This window comes from Gadus chalcogrammus, chromosome 3 (assembly GCF_026213295.1).
Source record: "Gadus chalcogrammus isolate NIFS_2021 chromosome 3, NIFS_Gcha_1.0, whole genome shotgun sequence".
NCBI classification, from domain to species: domain Eukaryota; kingdom Metazoa; phylum Chordata; class Actinopteri; order Gadiformes; family Gadidae; genus Gadus; species Gadus chalcogrammus.
The window spans coordinates 11,095,641-11,113,128 of record NC_079414.1 but is presented as its reverse complement, the minus strand read 5'-3'; the positions used below and the strand labels follow the sequence as shown (position 1 = coordinate 11,113,128).

Here is a 17,488-nt window from a genome sequence, read left to right as displayed (position 1 = left end):
GGCCTTGCAGTTTTTGTTGGTCCTACAGTTGTTGTTGGTCCTGCAGTTGTGGTTGCAGTTTTTTCTGCAAAAGTTGTTGATCCTGCAGTTGTCGATGTTAGTTCAGCAATTGTAGTTGTTGGACCTGCCGTTGTTCTTGCAGTTTTCGCAGTCGTAGTTGTTGGTCCTGCAGTGGTTTTTGTTAGTTCATCAGTTGTCTTTATTGGTCCTGTTGTTGTTTTGGGTTCTGCTTGAGTAGTTGTTGGAACAGCAGTTGATGTTGTTGGTACTGTAGTCGTTTTTGTTATTCCTGCAGTTCTAGATTTCTGTACTGCAGCTGAAGTGAGTCCTGCTGAAGTAGATCTGGGTCTGGCATTCGTTGTTATTGGTCCTGCAGTTGTCATTGTTCGTCCTGCTCTCGTTGTGGATGTGGCTCCTTCTGTTGTGGATGTAGATCCTGCAGATGTTGTTGTTGCTACTGCAGTTGTCACAAGTTCGGCAGTTGTTGTTTTTCGTCCTTTTGTTGATGGTCCTGCAGTGTTTTTTGTCAGTCCAACAATTGTCGTTATTGGCCCGGTTGTTGTTGTTGGTAGTCCTGATGTAGAAGTTGTTGGTTCTGAGGCTGTTGTTGTTTTTTTACTTTCAGTTATTGTTTTGTGTGCAACAGTTGACGTAATAGGTCTTGGAGTTTTTGTTGGTCCTGCAGTTGTGGTTGCAGGTTTTTCTGCAAAAGTTGTTGATCCTGCAGTTGTCGATGTTACTTCAGCAGTTGTAGTTGTTGGTCCTGCCGTTGTTCTTGCAGTTTTCGCAGTCGTAGTTGTTGGTCCTGCAGTGGTTTTTGTTAGTCCACCAGTTGTTGTTGTTGTGGGTCCTGATGTAGAAGTTGTTGGTTCTGCGGCTGTTGTTGTTTTTCCTTCAGTTTTTGCTTTGGGTTCAGCAGTAGAAGTGATAGTTCTTGCAGTTCTAGATTTCTGTACTGCGGCTGAAGTGAGTCCTGCTGAAGTAAATCTGGGTCTTGCATTCGTTGTTATTGGTTCTGCAGTTGTCATTGGTCGTCCTGCTCTCGTTGTGGATGTGGCTCCTTCTGATGTGGATGTAGATCCTGCAGATGTTGTTGTTGCTACTGCGGTTGTCACAAGTTCTGCAGTTGTTGTTTTTCGTCCTTTTGTTGATGGTCCTGCAGTTGTTTTTGTTAGTCCACCAGTTGCTGTTGTTGTGGGTCCTGTTGTAGAAGTTGTTGGTTCTGAGGCCGTTGTTGTTTTTCCTTCAGTTATTGTTTTGTGTGCAACAGTAGAAGTGATAGGCCTTGCAGTTTTTGTTGGTCCTACAGTTGTTGTTGGTCCTGCAGTTGTGGTTGCAGGTTTTTCTGCAAAAGTTGTTGATCCTGCAGTTGTTGATGTTAGTTCAGCAGATGTAGTTGTTGGACCTGCCGTTGTTCTTGCAGTTTTCGCAGTCGTAGTTGTTGGTCCTGCAGTGGTTTTTGTTAGTTCATCAGTTGTCTTTATTGGTCCTGTTGTTGTTTTGGGTTCTGCTTTAGTAGTTGTTGGAACAGCAGTTGATGTTGTTGGTACTGTAGTCGTTTTTGTTATTCCTGCAGTTCTAGATTTCTGTACTGCAGCTGAAGTTAGTCCTGCTGAAGTAGATCTGGTACTTGCATTCGTTATTATTGGTCCTGCAGTTGTCATTGTTCGTCCTGCTCTCGTTGTGGATGTGGCTCCTTCTGTTGTGGATGTAGATCCTGCAGATGTGGTTGTTGCTACTGCAGTTGTCACAAGTTCGGCAGTTGTTGTTTTTCGTCCTTTTGTTGATGGTCCTGCAATGTTTTTTGTTAGTCCACCAGTTGTTGTTGTTGTGGGTTCTGTTGTAGAAGTTGTTGGTTCTGAGGCCGTTGTTGTTTTTCCTTCAGTTTTTGTTTTGGGTACAGCAGTAGAAGTGATAGTTCTTGCAGTTTTTGTTAGTCCTACAGTTGTTGTTGGTACTGCAGTTGTTGTTGCAGGTTTTTCTGCAAAAGTTGTTGATCCTGCAGTTGTCGATGTTAGTTCAGCATTTGTAGTTGTTGGACCTGCCGTTGTACTTGGAGTTTTCGCAGTCGTAGTTGTTGTTCCTGCAGTTGTTGATGTCAGTTCAGCAGTTGTCTTTATTGTTCCTATTGTTGCTTTGGGTCCTGCTTTGGTAGTTGTTGGTACAGCTGTTGATGTTGTTGGTACTGTTGTCGTTTTTGTTATTTCTGCAGTTGTTGATTTCTGAACTGCAGTTAAAGTGAGTCCTGCTGAAGTAGTTGTGGGTCTTGCATTCGTTGTTATTGGTCCTGATGTAGAAGTTGTTGGTTCTGAGGCTGTTGTGGTTTTTCTTTCAGTTTTTCTTTTGGGTACAACAGTAGAAGTGATAGGTCCTTCAGTTTTCTTTGGTCCTGCAGTTGTTGTTGCAGGAATTTCTGCAAAAGTTGTTGATCCTGCAATTGTCGATGTTAGTTCAGCATTTGTAGTTGATGGACCTGCCGTTTTTCTTGGAGTTTTCGCAGTCGTAGTTGTTGGTCCTCCAGTAGTTTTTGTGAGTCCACCAGTTGTTGTTGTTGTGGGTCCTGTTGTAGAAGTTGTTGGTTCTGAGGCCGTTGTTGTTTTTCCTCCAGTTTTTGTTTTGGGTACTGCAGTAGAAGTGATAGTTCTTGCAGTTTTTGTTAGTCCTACAGTTGTTGTTGGTACTGCAGTTGTGGTTGCAGGTTTTTCTGCAAAAGTTGTTGATCCTGCAGTTGTCGATGTTACTTCAGCAGTTGTCGTTGTTGGTCCTGCCGTTGTTCTTGCAGTTTTCGCAGTTGTAGTTGTTGGTCCTGCAGTGGTTTTTATTAATCCACCTGTTGTCGGTATTGGTGCGGTAGTTGTTGTTGTGGGTCCAGTTGTAGAAGTTGTTGGTTCTGAAGCTGTTGTTGTTTTTCCTTCAGTTTTTGTTTTTGGTACAGCAGTAGAAGTGATAGATCTTGCAGTTTTTGTTGGTCCTACAGTTGTTGTTGGTACTGCAGTTGTGGTTGCAGGTTTTTCTGCAAAAGTTGTTGATCCTGCAGTTGTCGATGTTAGTTCAGCAGTTGTAGTTGTTGGACCTGCCGTTGTTCTTGCAGTTTTCGCAGTCGTAGTTGTTGGTCCTGCAGTGGTTTTTGTTAGTTCATCAGTTGTCTTTATTGGTCCTGTTGTTGTTTTGGGTTCTGCTTTAGTAGTTGTTGGAACAGCGGTTGATGTTGTTGGTACTGTAGTCGTTTTTGTTATTCCTGCAGTTGTTGATTTCTGTACTGCAGTTGAAGTGAGTCCTGCTGAAGTAGCTCTGGGTCTTGCATTCGTTGTTATTGGTCTTGCAGTTGTCATTGTTCGTCCTGCGCTCGTTGTTGATGTGGCTCCTTCTGTTGTGGATGTAGATCCTGCAGATGTTGTTGTTGCTACAGCAGTTGGCACAAGTTCGGCAGTTGTTGTTTTTCGTCCTTTTGTTGATGGTCCTGCAGTGGTCTTTGTTAGTCCACCAGTTGTCGTTATTGGTCCGGTTGTTGTTGTTGTTGTTGGTGCTGATGTAGAAGTTGTTGGTTCTGAGGCTGTTGTTGTTTTTCCCTCTGTTTTTCTTTTGGGTACAGCAGTAGACGTGATAGGTCTTGGAGGTTTTGTTGGTCCTACAGTTGTTGGTCCTGCAGTTGTGGTTGCAGGTTTTTCTGCAAAAGTTGTTGATCCTGCAGTTGTCGATGTTACTTCAGCAGTTGTAGTTGTTGGTCCTGACGTTGTTCTTGGAGTTTCCGCAGTCGTAGTTGTTGGTCCTGCAGTTGTTGATGTCAGTCCTCTTTTTGTCGATGTGACTTCTTTGGTTGTGGATGTAGATCCTGCAGATGTTGTTACTACTCCTGCAGTTGTCACAAGTTCGGCAGTTTTTGTTTTTCGTCCAGTTGTTGATGTTCCTGCATTGGTTTTTGTCAGTCCATCAGTTGATGTTATTGGTCCAGTGGTTGTTGTTGTGGGTCCTGCTTTAGTACTTGAATGTTCTGAAGCTGTTGTTGTAGGTCCTTTAGTTGTTGTTTTGGGTACTGCAGTAGAAGTGAATGGTCTAGCAGTTTTTGTGTTTGGTCTTCCTGTTGCTGATCCTGAAGACGATGTTGCAGGTTTTGCTGTCGTAGTTGTTGGTACTGCAATTGTTGATGTTGGTTCAGCAGTTGTCGTTGTTGGTCCTGCTGTTGTTCTTGCAGGTCCTGCTTTAGTAGTTGTTGGTACAGAAGTTGATGTTGTTGGTACTGTGGTCGTTTTTGTTATAACTGCAGTTGTTGCTTTTTTTGGATCAGCAGTGGTCGATATTTGTTGTTGAGTTGTAAGTTCAGAAGTTTTCGTTGTTGTTACATTTGCTGCTGATTTTGGTTCAGCATTTGCCGTTGTCGATCCCATAGTCATTGTTGCTGTTGCTGCAATTGTTGATCCTGCAGATGTTGTTGCTGATCCTGTAGTTGTCGTGGTTTGTCCTACCGTTGATGATGTTCCTGAAGTTGTTGTTATGGGTCTTGCAGTAAAAGTAATGGGACCTACAGTTGATGTTCCTGCAGTCGTTCTTGGTCCTGCAGTTGTTGGAAGTTCGGTAGTTGTTGTTTTTCGTCCTTTTGTTGATGTTCCTGCAGTGTTTTTCGTTAGTCCACCAGTTGTCGTTATTGGTCCGGTTGTTGTTGTTGTGTGTTCTGATGTAGAAGTAATTGGTTCTGAGGCTGTTGTTATTTTGTCTTCAGGTTTTGTTATTCCTGCAGTGGTTGCTTTTGTTGGTTCAGCAGTTGTCGTTGTTGCTACCCTAGCTGCTGATTCTGGTTCAGCAGTTGCCGTTGTCGATAGCGCAGTCAGAGCTGCTGTTGCTGCAATTGTTGATATAGCAGATGTTGTTGCCGGAATATTGGTTGTCGTGGTTTGTCCTGCTGTTGATGATGTTCCTGAAGTTGTTGTTATGGGTATTGCAGTAAAAGTAAACAATCCTACAGTTGATGATGTTCCTGCTGTTGTTCTTGGTCTTGCAGTTGTTTTGGCTGTTCTCTCTGTTGTCGTTTTTGGGCCTGCAGTTGTTGATGTTGTTTCAGCAGTTGTCCTTTTTGGTCCTACAGTTGTTAATTTTTCTACTGCAGTTGTAGTGAGTCCTGCTGTGGTAGTTGTCTGTCTCTCATATGTTTTTATTACTCCTGCAGCTGTCGTCGTTCGTCCTTCAGTTGTTTGTCCTCCTGTTGGGGATTGGGGTCTGTCTGTTGTGGATGTTGGTCCTGCAGTTCTTGTTGTGGGTCCTGGAGTTGTTGGAAGTTCGGCAGTTTTTGTTTTTAGTCCAGTTGTTGATGGTCCTGCAGTGGTCTTTGTTAGTACACCAGTGGTCGTTTTTGGTCTTGCTGTTGCTGATGTTGTTGGTCCTGCTTTAGTACTTGTTGGTTCTGAGGCTGTTGTTGTTGTATGTCCTTTAGTTGTTGTTTTGGGTACTAGTCTTTCAGTTTTTGTGTTTGGTCTTCCTGTTTTGGTTGGTCCTGAATACGATTTTGCAGGTTTTTCTGTTGTAGTTGTTGGTCCTGCAGTTGTTCTTGCGGGTTTTGCTGTTGTAGTGGATATTGCAGTTTTTATTGGTCTTACAATTGTTGTTGGTCCTGCAGTTAACGTTTTAGGTTTTGCTGTCAAAGTTGTTGGTCCTGCAGTTGTTAATGTCAGTCCAGCAGTTGTCGTTATTGTTCCTGTTGTTGTGGGTCCTGCTTTAGTAATTTTTGGTACAGCAGTTGATGTTGTTGGTTCTGTCGTCGTTTTTGTTCTTCCTTCCATTGTTGTTTTTGTTGGTTCAGCAGTTGTCGATTTTTTTCCTGGAGTTTTAAGTTCAGAAGCTGTCGTTGTTGGTCCATTAGCTGCTGATTTTGGTTCAGCAGTTGCCGTTGTCGATCCCGCAGTCAGTGACGTTGTTGCTGCAATTTTTGAATCTATAGATTTTGATGCTGATCCTGTAGTTGTCGTGGTTTGTTCTGCCGTTGATGTTTCTGAGGTTGGTTTTGGTCCTGCAATTGTTGTGGCAGGTTTTGCTGCAGTAGTTGCTGGTCCTTCAGTTCTTCTTTTTTGTACTGCATTTGTAGTGAGTCCTGCCTTAGTAGTTGTGGGTCTTGGATTTTTAGTTGTTTGTCCAGCAGTTGTTGATGTTGGTTCAGCAGTTTTTGTTGTTGGTCCTGCAGTTGTTCTTGCAGGTTTTGCTGTTTGTATTGGTTCTACAGTAGTTTTATGTCCTGCCGTTGTTCTTGCTGGTTTTGCTGTCGTAGTTGGCTGTCCTGCAGTTGTTGATGTCAGTTCAGCAGTTGTCGTTATTGGTCCTGTTGCCGTTTTGGGTCCTGCTTTCGTAGTTGATGGACCTGCAGTTTTTGTTCTTGGTCCTGAAGTTGTTTTAGTTGTTGTTATTGTCCTTACAGTTTTAGTTGTAGGTCCTGCAGTAGTTGTTGTTGTTTCTAAAGTTTTTGGGGTTTGTCCTGAACTTAATGCACTTGCTCCGGCAGTTGTTTGTTCAGCAGTTTTTGTTGTTGGTCCCGCTGTGGTAGTTGTGGGTCCTTCAGTTGTTGTTATTGGTCCTGCAGTTGTTATGGTCAGTCCAGCAGTTGTCATTGTGGGTCCCGCAGTTGTCTTAGTCGGTCCTGCTGTTGTTGTTGTTGTTGTTGTTGTTGGTCCTGCAGTTGTTGTTGAGGGTCCTGCTGTAGTAGTTGCATGTCCCTCAGTAGTTGTTGTTGGTCTTACAGTTGTTAATGCAGGGCTTTCAGTTGTCGTTATTGCTCCCACAGAATTAGTTGAACGTCCTGCTCTAAAAGTTGTTGATCTTTTATTTGTTGTTGTGGTTCCAACGGTAGCAGTTGTTGTTATTGCCGTTGTCATTGTTAGGCCTGCAGGACCCATTGTTGGTGCAGCAGTTTTTGGTGCAGCAGTTGTAGGTGTGGGTCTTTTAATCGTTGTTGTGGCTCCTGCAGTTGTTGTTATGGGTCTTGCATTAGTTGTTTTGGGACCTACAGGTGTTGTTTTTTGTACTGCAGTGGTTCTGTTTGGTCCTGTAGTTGTTGTAGATGGTTCTGCTGTTGGCGTTGTTAGTCCTGCAGTTATCATTGTTGGTGCAGCAGTTGTTGATGTTGGTACAGCAGTTGTTGTTGAGGGTCCTGCTGTAGTAGTTGTATGTCCCTCAGTAGTTGTTGTTGGTCTTACAGTTGTTATTGCAGGTCTTTCAGTTGTCGTTATTGCTCCCACAGTATTAGTTGAACGTCCTGCTCTAAAAGTTGCTGATCTTTTATTTGTTGTTGTGGTTCCAATGGTAGTAGTTGTTGGTATTACCGTTGTCATTGTTAGGCCTGCAGAACCCGTTGGTCCTGCAGTATTAATCATGGGTCCTGCAGTAGTATTGGTGGGTCCTACAGTTTTACACAGTTTTAGACATTTACACATACACGTCGTACACAATTTTGGTGCAGCAACTGTTGTTGTGAGTCCTTTAGTTGTTGTTGTTCTTGTAGTTTCGGGTTGGGTTATTTTTGATGGTATTGGGGTGATGGGGGTTCCCATTGTAATAGTCTTGGTTTCCTCAGTAGTCGTTGTTGGTCTTTCAGTGCCAGAGGTCGGCCCTACATTAGTTGTCGTGTGACCCTCTGCTGTAGCATTTGTGATTCCTAAAACTGCATGGGTTGGTAAATGTGTTTGTTTTAGATTTTTCTTTTTAAAGCAAACTATAAACGTGAAAATATATTCTTTGTTACAAGACTTACCTATAAATATTATTCCGAATGCCTTCATATTTAAACGTATTACTTTTGAACCTAAGGACAGAAACAAATGTTATTCAATGTTTGTAGAAATATGTATCAATAACGTAATAATCATAAAGCATGTGTTAACAATTAAAGTAGTTAAAGTAATGCATTACATTCCCCGTGGATTTTTAACCATTTTTTTCTTACTGTTAATATGTATCCATTTTACAGCCTATGTTCAGCGACGACTACAATTTCCCTTAATTGGTAAGTAATTTAGCTGTGTCTTCATTATTTAGCCCCGAATTTCTAAATTATTAATGGAATAGACTTAATTAAATACCCATTGTCACTTCATTTCTTTATGTAATTTATCATTAATATTGTCCAAGTTTTGTTCTAAAAAAAAAAAACACAGTCAGTCAACATGGATGAGGTTAAGATTATGTGCATAGCTATTTCCCGCAGGACATTCTAGTCATGAAACATCTATAAGCCAACATTTACACGTTTTTCAAAGTGATTACACATCGCACCATTTTTACAAAATCAACCACAGATAAGCGGTATAGCGACGGCATATCAAACTTCAAGCGATTGAAGCACAATAACAATTACAATTTAGGTAGATTCCAAATTCCATCATTAGCAATTCAATAACTATTAAAGGGGAACTATGCAACATTTTTGGCTTAAGTTACCTTAATATAACAGGTTAAGGTTCATTGTGATGGTTCTATAACACTTTATGGGTCGATTGGTCGCTGTTTCGACTCCCCCTTGATGGAGAAAGGTAATATGCAAGTTTCTGCCGGCGACCCACCACCCACTCTCACGGGAGTCTCGGGTCACGCAAAGTAACAAATTGCTTTACGCTACTACAGACCCACAAACACGGAACCGGCTCTGTATAAACACAAGTAGCGAAGGGATTGTAAAAGAGATGGAGAAACTCAATGTCGGGGGAACAGAATAAGAAAAAAGGGAGACTGCCCGACAGAGAGGCCAGACATGAGTAAACGTTGGGCGAGCTTCTCAGGAATAGCGTGAACTGAAAGAAAAAGACAGATCGGGGGCCGAATTGACCTTGTCCCCCTTGAATTGTGGCTTTCTTGATGTTGGTAGTCTCTGTAAAAATGTGTTTGCTCAACCGTTTTGTTGTGAGCCCTGTAGGTTTCTAGCTTGCTTGCTTGCTGGGGTGTTAGCGTACTCGCTACCAAACATGTCTGTTTCATTGGTTGTTTCTCTGTTCATCTGTCTCGTCCCCCAGATAGAGGCTAAATCCCAGAATCCAGGTTCTTGTTTATTTAGATCACTAGACTAGTCACGGTCCGCTTCTGATTTTCCCGTTCACCTGCCTGCCAAGCTGATCGCACCTAATTCACCTTCACCTGCACAGCAAAAATCACAGTGTATATTGTACTCTATCTGTGTACATTTAACACCCATTTCGGGGTATATATAGGTCCAAGAGTTCAGTGTTCACTGGACATTGTTAGAAGAGCAAAATATGTACTCCAAATTTAGAGTTACATTTGATCACTTTGAGAGTGCAAATGTACTCTATTAGTGGTACTTTTGGGCACTCATTCAGTGCTTCCTTACACCTGCAGTGTAAACCTAGAACCCCAGAGAGAAAAAAGATGTACTCCAAGTCAGTGCTTTGTAGCACTTTGCAGAGCTGATTATTTAATACTTCTAGAGTGAGAATGTAGGTACTCTGACTGGTGTACAACCAACACCTTTGAGGTGAATTATCAACACTTCATGAATGAATAGTCTACACATTAGATTCTTGAAAACATTATATTTTTATTGATGCTGCTGTTGTTGTTACAGTCCATACATATATAATATAGTTAACATTATAGTTAAACTTGAATTATTTTACATCAAGAACCATATTTAGTTGTACATTTATATGATGTAACCAACAACTTGAAAATAAATAAATAAATGTGTCCCTGTCAACCAATTAAAGGGGAATTCCGGTGTAAAACGGATTTGGGGTATGTTTTGTATGATTACGAGTTGAAACGTTCGTTTTGGAGCACAAAAAACGCATATAGACGCTTTCTTCAGTTGGCTGTTTTTGGCAGATTCTATCAAAACGGTATAAACTTGGAACAATGGGGGCAGTGGTTATGGTAAAAACTAAATCGCTATTTTAAACCATTTAAAAGGCTAGAAGTAGCCCGACACTTCTTTGGTAGTACAATAAGGGTATTAACATATAAAACGAGGCATTGAGAACTTTGTAAGTGTACAGATTGTTTATTAAAAAGTACATTTTATACACACAATACCATCAGTAGATCACCCGTCGACGCCATTTTGTTTTCAAGACTCGATAAGTAGATTGACGAACACAGAGAGACATCCATCAGCAACACACAAGCTTTGTGTTCGCCAATCTACTTATCGAGTCTTAAAAACAATAATACACTCAGGGAGTCCATCATCCTAAAATAAACACTTAAATTACTCTACACCAGCATTATACTTAGAGACAACACCCAAGAGTGTTTCTGGTACACCCCCAAAAATGTACTTAGTGCCTATTCAGCAGCAAAGTGTATAAAATCTACTCTGGTCATGAATACTCTGGGATTTTAACACTTTGGCATTTGCTGTGTGTGCTTCCTCTATATCAATCCTCTCTCTCTACTTAGTCTCAACCAGATCGTCTCTCGTTACTCACAGAGCTTTCCGGCAACTCCAGAACTTTTCTCCAACGCTGATCCTGCCTGTTCCCGAACCCTCGCCTGTCTGACCACCCGCCTGTTGTCGAGTCCCTGCCGGCCTGTCTGCTCCCCTGTTTCCTGCTCCTCGCCTGCCTGTCTGCCCTCCTGATACGACCCCTCGCCTGCCCGACTACCCACCAGGGATTAAAATGAACGTTGTCCCGTCGTCCCGGGGACGTAATTAATTGTCATCGGGAGGATTGTTATTCTCTCCCGGGTCGACCTCAGGACAAAGACTATTTTGCGGGCACTGACTTCATTTTTCTGTTTAAGATTTCAACACTTTCTGTGAACCAGAACGTGTTCGCGATCGGTGGAAAATACTTATTTAATGGAAAGGGCTTCGTTCAATTGGCTGGCGCGCTCGCGTTTGTGTTGTTCAATGAGACAGAGGGGGTAAAATCCCCCGTTCGTCATGGCGCAGGCTTTCTTGGTTTACTGGAGAAGGCGGGGCTGCGCACAGAGTCAAGAAAAAAAAAGTGGACCAGCCCACCGGGAGATTTCCCGATCTCCAGCCTATGCTGCAGAGCGAATTTAAATTGCCGGCAGAACGGCCTGGGGGTCTAACACCGTCATTTATCTAAATTTCATATATATATAGCATTTCACATTAATCGCAATTATTACACGGGTCTTCTCAATGCCATGTATGGGCCCTTCACAACTTCCGCCGGTGAATTATATTTGATAATTCACCGTTGTTAAGTATAATCATGAGTATAATTGACCGCTGTCAAGGAAAATAACTGATTTTTCGCCTCTAATGAAGTCTTTGGTATCACTTATGGAAGAAATTAATGATTATATTCTATGGTAAACCATGATTATTATTAGGCCTAAATATCTAATGGTGGAAAGCAGAGAAACCACCTCTGGACTCAGAGCTGGGCCTCATACAGAGCCAGGCAGTCTGGGGCTAAGGCGTATTGACATCCTCCCATCGTCTAGATTGACTGCAGGCGATGACCACATGCTTAAAGGAATGTATGGCTGACTGTCCTTATCAATAAGGCAATTCTGAGCATGTACCGAGGGCGGTCATACGATATGCAACACAGTTCAGTTTGAAAGATTAAGAAAGACCGGGATCGGATGGCCCGGCAGTGTCTTTGCAAACCTCACTCGGCTTTATTGTTTCTCGTTTGCGGGTTTCAATGAATTCTCCATCAATACTTGATCCGGACTCTCCAATTCCTCATGCGTTTAGCTCAGTGGTTCCCAAACTGTGAGCCGCGGCACACTGGTGTGCCGTGAGGCAAGTCCAAGTGTGCCGTGGGATTTTGTGACAACCATAGCCTACTGCAATATAGTATACAACTATACAAAAATAATTATTTTAATTTACTATAAATTATACTACTTTGAATGCAATCATTCCATAATACAGAGGCAAACTCTTTATCTAAAAACTATTTAAAAAAATCCTCAAAGAGGATCCCACATTTCGCTGTTCGCGCAGTTGCGCAGGTGGGAACTTAATTTAGAAATCTCGCCTTTTCTCCCAGCTGTGCGCTGAGATGGGAGCCGACCACCAAAGCCTGATCCTCCACACAGAGGTATGATGGTTGTCTCGGGGGAAAGTCTTATCCCGTTTTTACGAGCTTCGGGAAGAGCTTTTGGAATTTTCACGTGGACACGCTGTCCCACATAAGGACAGGCTCGCGGATGAGAGCTGGTGCGCCAGGCTGGCTTACCTTGCAGACATATTTGGGCATCTCAACGAGTTAAACGCCAAGCTTCAGGGCAGGAATGAAAACATTTTATCATCCACAGACAAGATTCGGGCTTTATGGGCAAACTGACCCTGTGGCGCGAGGCTTTGGAACAGGGCTCCATGAACATGTTCCCGCTGGCATCAGCTGCGCCACAGGCAGCCAGTGAGCGCACTATATATGCCGAACACCTTCAGACCTTAAAAGAGAGGTTTGAGCGCTATTTTCCACGTGTGGCGGACATCGAGGACAATGACTGGATCCGAGACCCATTCAACCAGGAGTCCGAGTCCTCAACCGAGAAGCTCACTATGAAGGAGAGAGAGGAGAGCGCAGAGCTCTGTGCGGACCGCACGCTGAAACTGAAATTTAGTGAGCTCACACTCGATCAGTTTTGGTTGGTTTGTGCATCAGAATATCCAACCATCTCCCACCACGCCATCGACCAACTTCTTCATTTCCCCACTTGTTCTTCAAGGCCGTGACCTGGTCTTGAAGAACAAGACCAGGTCACGGCGCTCTGTTGAGCAGGACTTGCGAGTGGCCCTCTCCTCCGTGCCACCAAGGATTAAAAAAATCTGTGCGCCCCGACAGGCACATGTGTCCCACTGATTTGTTAGTAGGCAGAATATTTACAAAAAAAGCCTGATTCTAAATGTTACAGTTATAATATGTGGGTCAGATTCAGGACCATGCAGCTTTCTCATGGACAGTTCTCTGCTGAATTTCTGTTTCCTTTGCCTCACCTGTCTGGTTGAAATGGGTGTGTTTTGATTAAGCCCAATTTGATAAAGTTTAAATATTTTTGTGAAGTATTTTGTTATAAATATTTCATGAGTAGAATAGTTGTCTTTGTCACATCTTATTTGGCATTAGTAAATAATTATAAACTTAACAGATAAACAGATGATATTAGTGAAAACACGTGTTATAAGGCTATTTTGCACAATAGGTGTGCCTTGAAATTTTTATTTGTCCTTTGGTGTGCCTTGGGCACAAAAAGTTTGGGAACCACTGGTTTAGCTAGTTGAAGTGATAGATGATTCGGTTATAGTTTCTACTACACACTCCGCAAGTACCGGTAACTTGTCAACCCCAGCGTCTTCGGTTGCTAAGCGACGTCAACATCTCTGGCGGACTATTTCTCTGCTGATCAACACTACGAATGCTGGTATCAAATAAATTGTAAAAAGACACACCATGTGAAGTTATTTTTTCGTTGTGGTAAGTAGCTGTGTAATAAGCGGGATATGTAGAGAACATTGCCGGTCATGATCTAAAATAAGCAAGTTCGCCCTGTCAGGGCTTATTTTCCAGATAATTACCAGCGTTCTATACATTACATTATCCCTTACATATCCTGCTACAAATCCTTCGGGTTTGCCTTTGTAGGCGCATTGAGAGGAGGAGCGGGCGAATCCGCTGTCAGTGCGTGTGCATGTATGATACGCAGTTTTATCCAATAAGTGGTAGTGTACCCGCGCACCATGACATGTATGTGCGCTTGTCTCTGTGTGCGTGCTTGTCTCTGTGTGCGTGTGTGAACGAGAATGACAGGGAGAAAGATTGCTACGCGGAGATGAACGAATGGAACGATATTTATATTTCAAAATCGCTAAAACATAAAAAAATAAAATTGTGGCGCTCGGTGTTGATTCTGTGGCACTGCGTCACACATTGTTCTATGTATGGGAAACACTGCTCCCGAATGTTTTTATGAATGAAGAAACCCGCATGCAAGAATGAGTTCAAGTCTGAGTGTAGGCTACAAGTGCAATTAACTATTTACAAGTGAAAAAACGCAACATATTATTTATTTTGCTAACCACTTGCTTTTTATCCCGACAAAAGCCTCGTAAGGACAGTTCCTCTGGTCTCCTTGTAGATCGCACCATCTTTCTTTGTTTAATGCGACTGCATCACCTTCTCTTACATGATCAGCTGCTCGCGGATTCCTTTCTTTTCAGTGTCACAAATATATCTTTACATTTTGTTTTGCTTTTTTGTAACTTTTTTCTTTTTACATAATTTATACTTTATTCAGAATCAACTGTTAAATTTTATACCCACTTCATATATTTTCAGTTGGTCTCATTGATTTACGTTGAGGCTAGAGCGTGAGAATTCCACCCGCTCTAGCCCAAGGCAGCTATCACAAAAGCTAACCATTTCGGACAATGCAGAGTCTAACAATGTCAATATTTAAGCTAGAAACAAAATGTTAAGCTTAAACGGTTACGGTATTTCTTGTTTCACTGGTGCTAAAATTATTAATCGATTCAAAGTATGATTGTTATATATCAGCCGTTTGTATGCGGGGAGCCTCACTAATATGGTCAGAGGCAAGGTGCTTCCTAAATATATCTGGGGCCTGCCCGTAATTCCGACACCTCATGGTTCCGACGTCTCAATGGTCCGAAATATTTCCCATTAGATCGACATGCCACTATGCCGACGGTTCAATGTTCCGAAAACGGAACCCATTGGTCCGAAGGTCAGTTTGTCCGACATTTCAAAAAGGAGGCGCATTAGGCCGACGGTTCAATATGCCGAATAGGCCTAGATATAAAGAGTTTTAAACCTCGCTCACGCTCTCGCGCTCTCACACTTTCTCTCACTCTCTCTCCAAAATACAACATTCAATTAAATTCAATTCAATTTTATTTGTATAGCCCTTAATCACCATTACAGTCTCAAAGGGCTTAACAGGCCAAATATTTGTGACACCCCCCTTTACCCATGCCCCCACACGGGCAAGAAAAAACTCCCTTGAATCAGCAAGGAAGAAATCTTGACAAGAAACGCAGTGTAGGGGAGCCCTTCTTCCAGGGATGGTCAGGAGTGCAATGGGTGACACAATTGACATAGGCCTACATATCACATTAACGATGAATATTGGAGAGCAAAGTGACAACGCTTCACTTCATTTCGACCGGGTGTTTCCGCCCCATGGACAGAGAGCGTAGGTCTAATTCTCAACACGGGCACGAACACACACACACACACACACACACACATACACACACACACACACATGACGGTAAGAGGTATAAGTTTGACTAAATAAATACCAGCGAAATTATTTAGGCTAAAAGCCCACTGTAAACACAGTAAACAACACATATAGGCCCACACACAGCTACTAAAGATAAAAATTGTATTTGTTTTTCACTCACCGTTTGACTTCTTTACGGGAAAAGTATTACTCCTTGTATAACGTGCGCTTCATAAATTCACCTCTTTTGACCATTCAAGCCCACAGCAACAGAAGTGCACTGCTGGAACTTAGACTATCGTCTTTTATTTTTGGTTTCATAATCACACATGTGGAATTGCGCCTTGGCCTATTCGGCATATTGAACCGTCGACCTAAGGCGCCTCCTTTTTGAAAAGTCGGACTAACGGACCTTCGGACCAATGGGTTCCGTTTTCGGAACATTGAACCGTCGGCATAGTGGCATGTCGATCTAATGGGAAATATTTCGGACCATTGAGACGTCGGAACAATGAGGCGTCGGAATTACGGAATGGCACCAAATATCTGGGGTGCTTCCGGAAGAAGCTAAATGCTAATGTATAAAAAAATACAAATTTTTTCACGTCATTCATTACAAATGAAAGCTGAGACTCAAAGTAGTCCAAAGTTATCAATGGGCGTAAATCCAGCCTCATTATTTTGTGAGCTTATCTCGATTAACTAGATGTGAGGGAATAACGTCAATAATTCACACACTCTCAAATACACACACACTGACTTTAGTCAACCATTTGGAACAGCTCAGCTATTCTATATTTCAAATGTATTCAATGTTCTTTATCACTTTAGATATTTGTTTAACTCTTTACTTAATTTGTTTCCAACCATTTTACATGTTTTAATTTGTGTGCATCTTAACATTGCTTGCTCCATTTAAACTTTTGAGCTCTGTTCAAATCTATTCACTTGATTTCAGCCATCAACATTTCTTTATGTCTTAAACTATGTGGCTTCTTTGCACCACAACACTCACTGCATTTTCTGCAGGAAATGCATTTTTTAGTTCCCATTAATATGCAACTTGGCATGATTAGTGCATGAAGAATAACCTCTCACATATTAGGGGGCCATTGCACTACTAACATAGGCACTACTCGTCTGGCGCACCTTAGATTAACCTGTATTAAATAATATGAATATGTGCGTGCGGGTTACAGAATAGAATAGATAATGGTCGTAAATCGTGAAAAACAGCTGTGGTTTGGGGATTTCGAACAGAATAGTAGCAAATGGTTCCACGTTGAAATACGTGTTGTGTATAGTAGAATATAACTTCCGTGTGTTTCAGCCTTTGAAAAACCTACTTGTAATTGTTCATAAGGGGACAGCGAACATTCATTAGTCCCTCTCCCTCTCTTTCACACGCACTAATACAAACACACAGACACACCCACACACAGCAGTAGAAGCGCAAACATGCCCAACCCGTATGCATTCTAGAGACGTAGTCCTACTACTCACAAGGATGGTGGTGGTGTTGTTGGAATGCAAAATAGAAAAACTTATCCTATTTGGGCCAATTATGTGGTCATTCTTGACTTACAATGCGGTCAACTTACTTGATATTACTTTACGTTAATGTATTTTCGCTAATTTTTTTTCACTGTTTAACATTGATACCCCATGGATTACAAACTGATATAGTGTGTAACATCATTTGGCTTACCTTATCAGTTCTGTAATTGTGTATAGGCTGCTACACAAATGTTTCCTATCGCAATATATATTTCAAAATGTCCTTTTTCAAATCTGAATACACTTGCCAAGGCATATCCGTCTGCAAAATTCACGCTCTTCCCTCCGACAGAGTTGTAAACGTTATGCTCTTAAAATACCTGATATTAGAGCATCACGCATAACTCAATGCAGTGCAGTAAGACTGCATTCCAATGTCTGGTATTACTCCAATCAGCGGAGACCGAGCTCAAAGATGATATAATGCAATACATAACTATTGCTATTCTGTGTTGTAGGTCATTAATGCATTATACAACATAATAACTGTATTCAATATTAGGCCTAAATTCAAAACATTTAGGCATATTGAAGCTTAATCAAGACTTGCCCGAACTCTGACCCCTTTTAAAACAAGTCACAAGACTTTCTACAATGCATTTTTTTAACTTTGCTATTTTATTATATTATATAATTTGATTGTATGCATTCTTTTTTATTTTGGCTTTGTTTTCTTTTACTTACATATTTTATTTTATCATTTCATTTCATGATATGATAAAATAATATGTCATGAAACGAGGCAGTACTTTGAATATGCCTCGTG

The 17,488-nt window shown here is 41.8% G+C and overlaps 1 protein-coding gene across 1 annotated transcript in view; it reads right to left on the bottom strand.

The window, feature by feature from the left end:
* LOC130380028 (mucin-5AC-like) overlaps positions 1-12,173 on the bottom strand; it is a gene marked incomplete at its 3' end in the record, with an annotated part of 104,383 nt that extends 92,210 nt beyond the window's left edge. Inside the window, exon 1 of the mRNA XM_056587213.1 lies at positions 12,153-12,173. Coding sequence (XP_056443188.1) covers positions 12,153-12,173 — 21 coding nt within the window. The remainder of the gene's footprint in view (positions 1-12,152) is intronic.
* Positions 12,174-17,488: the final 5,315 nt, after the last annotated feature.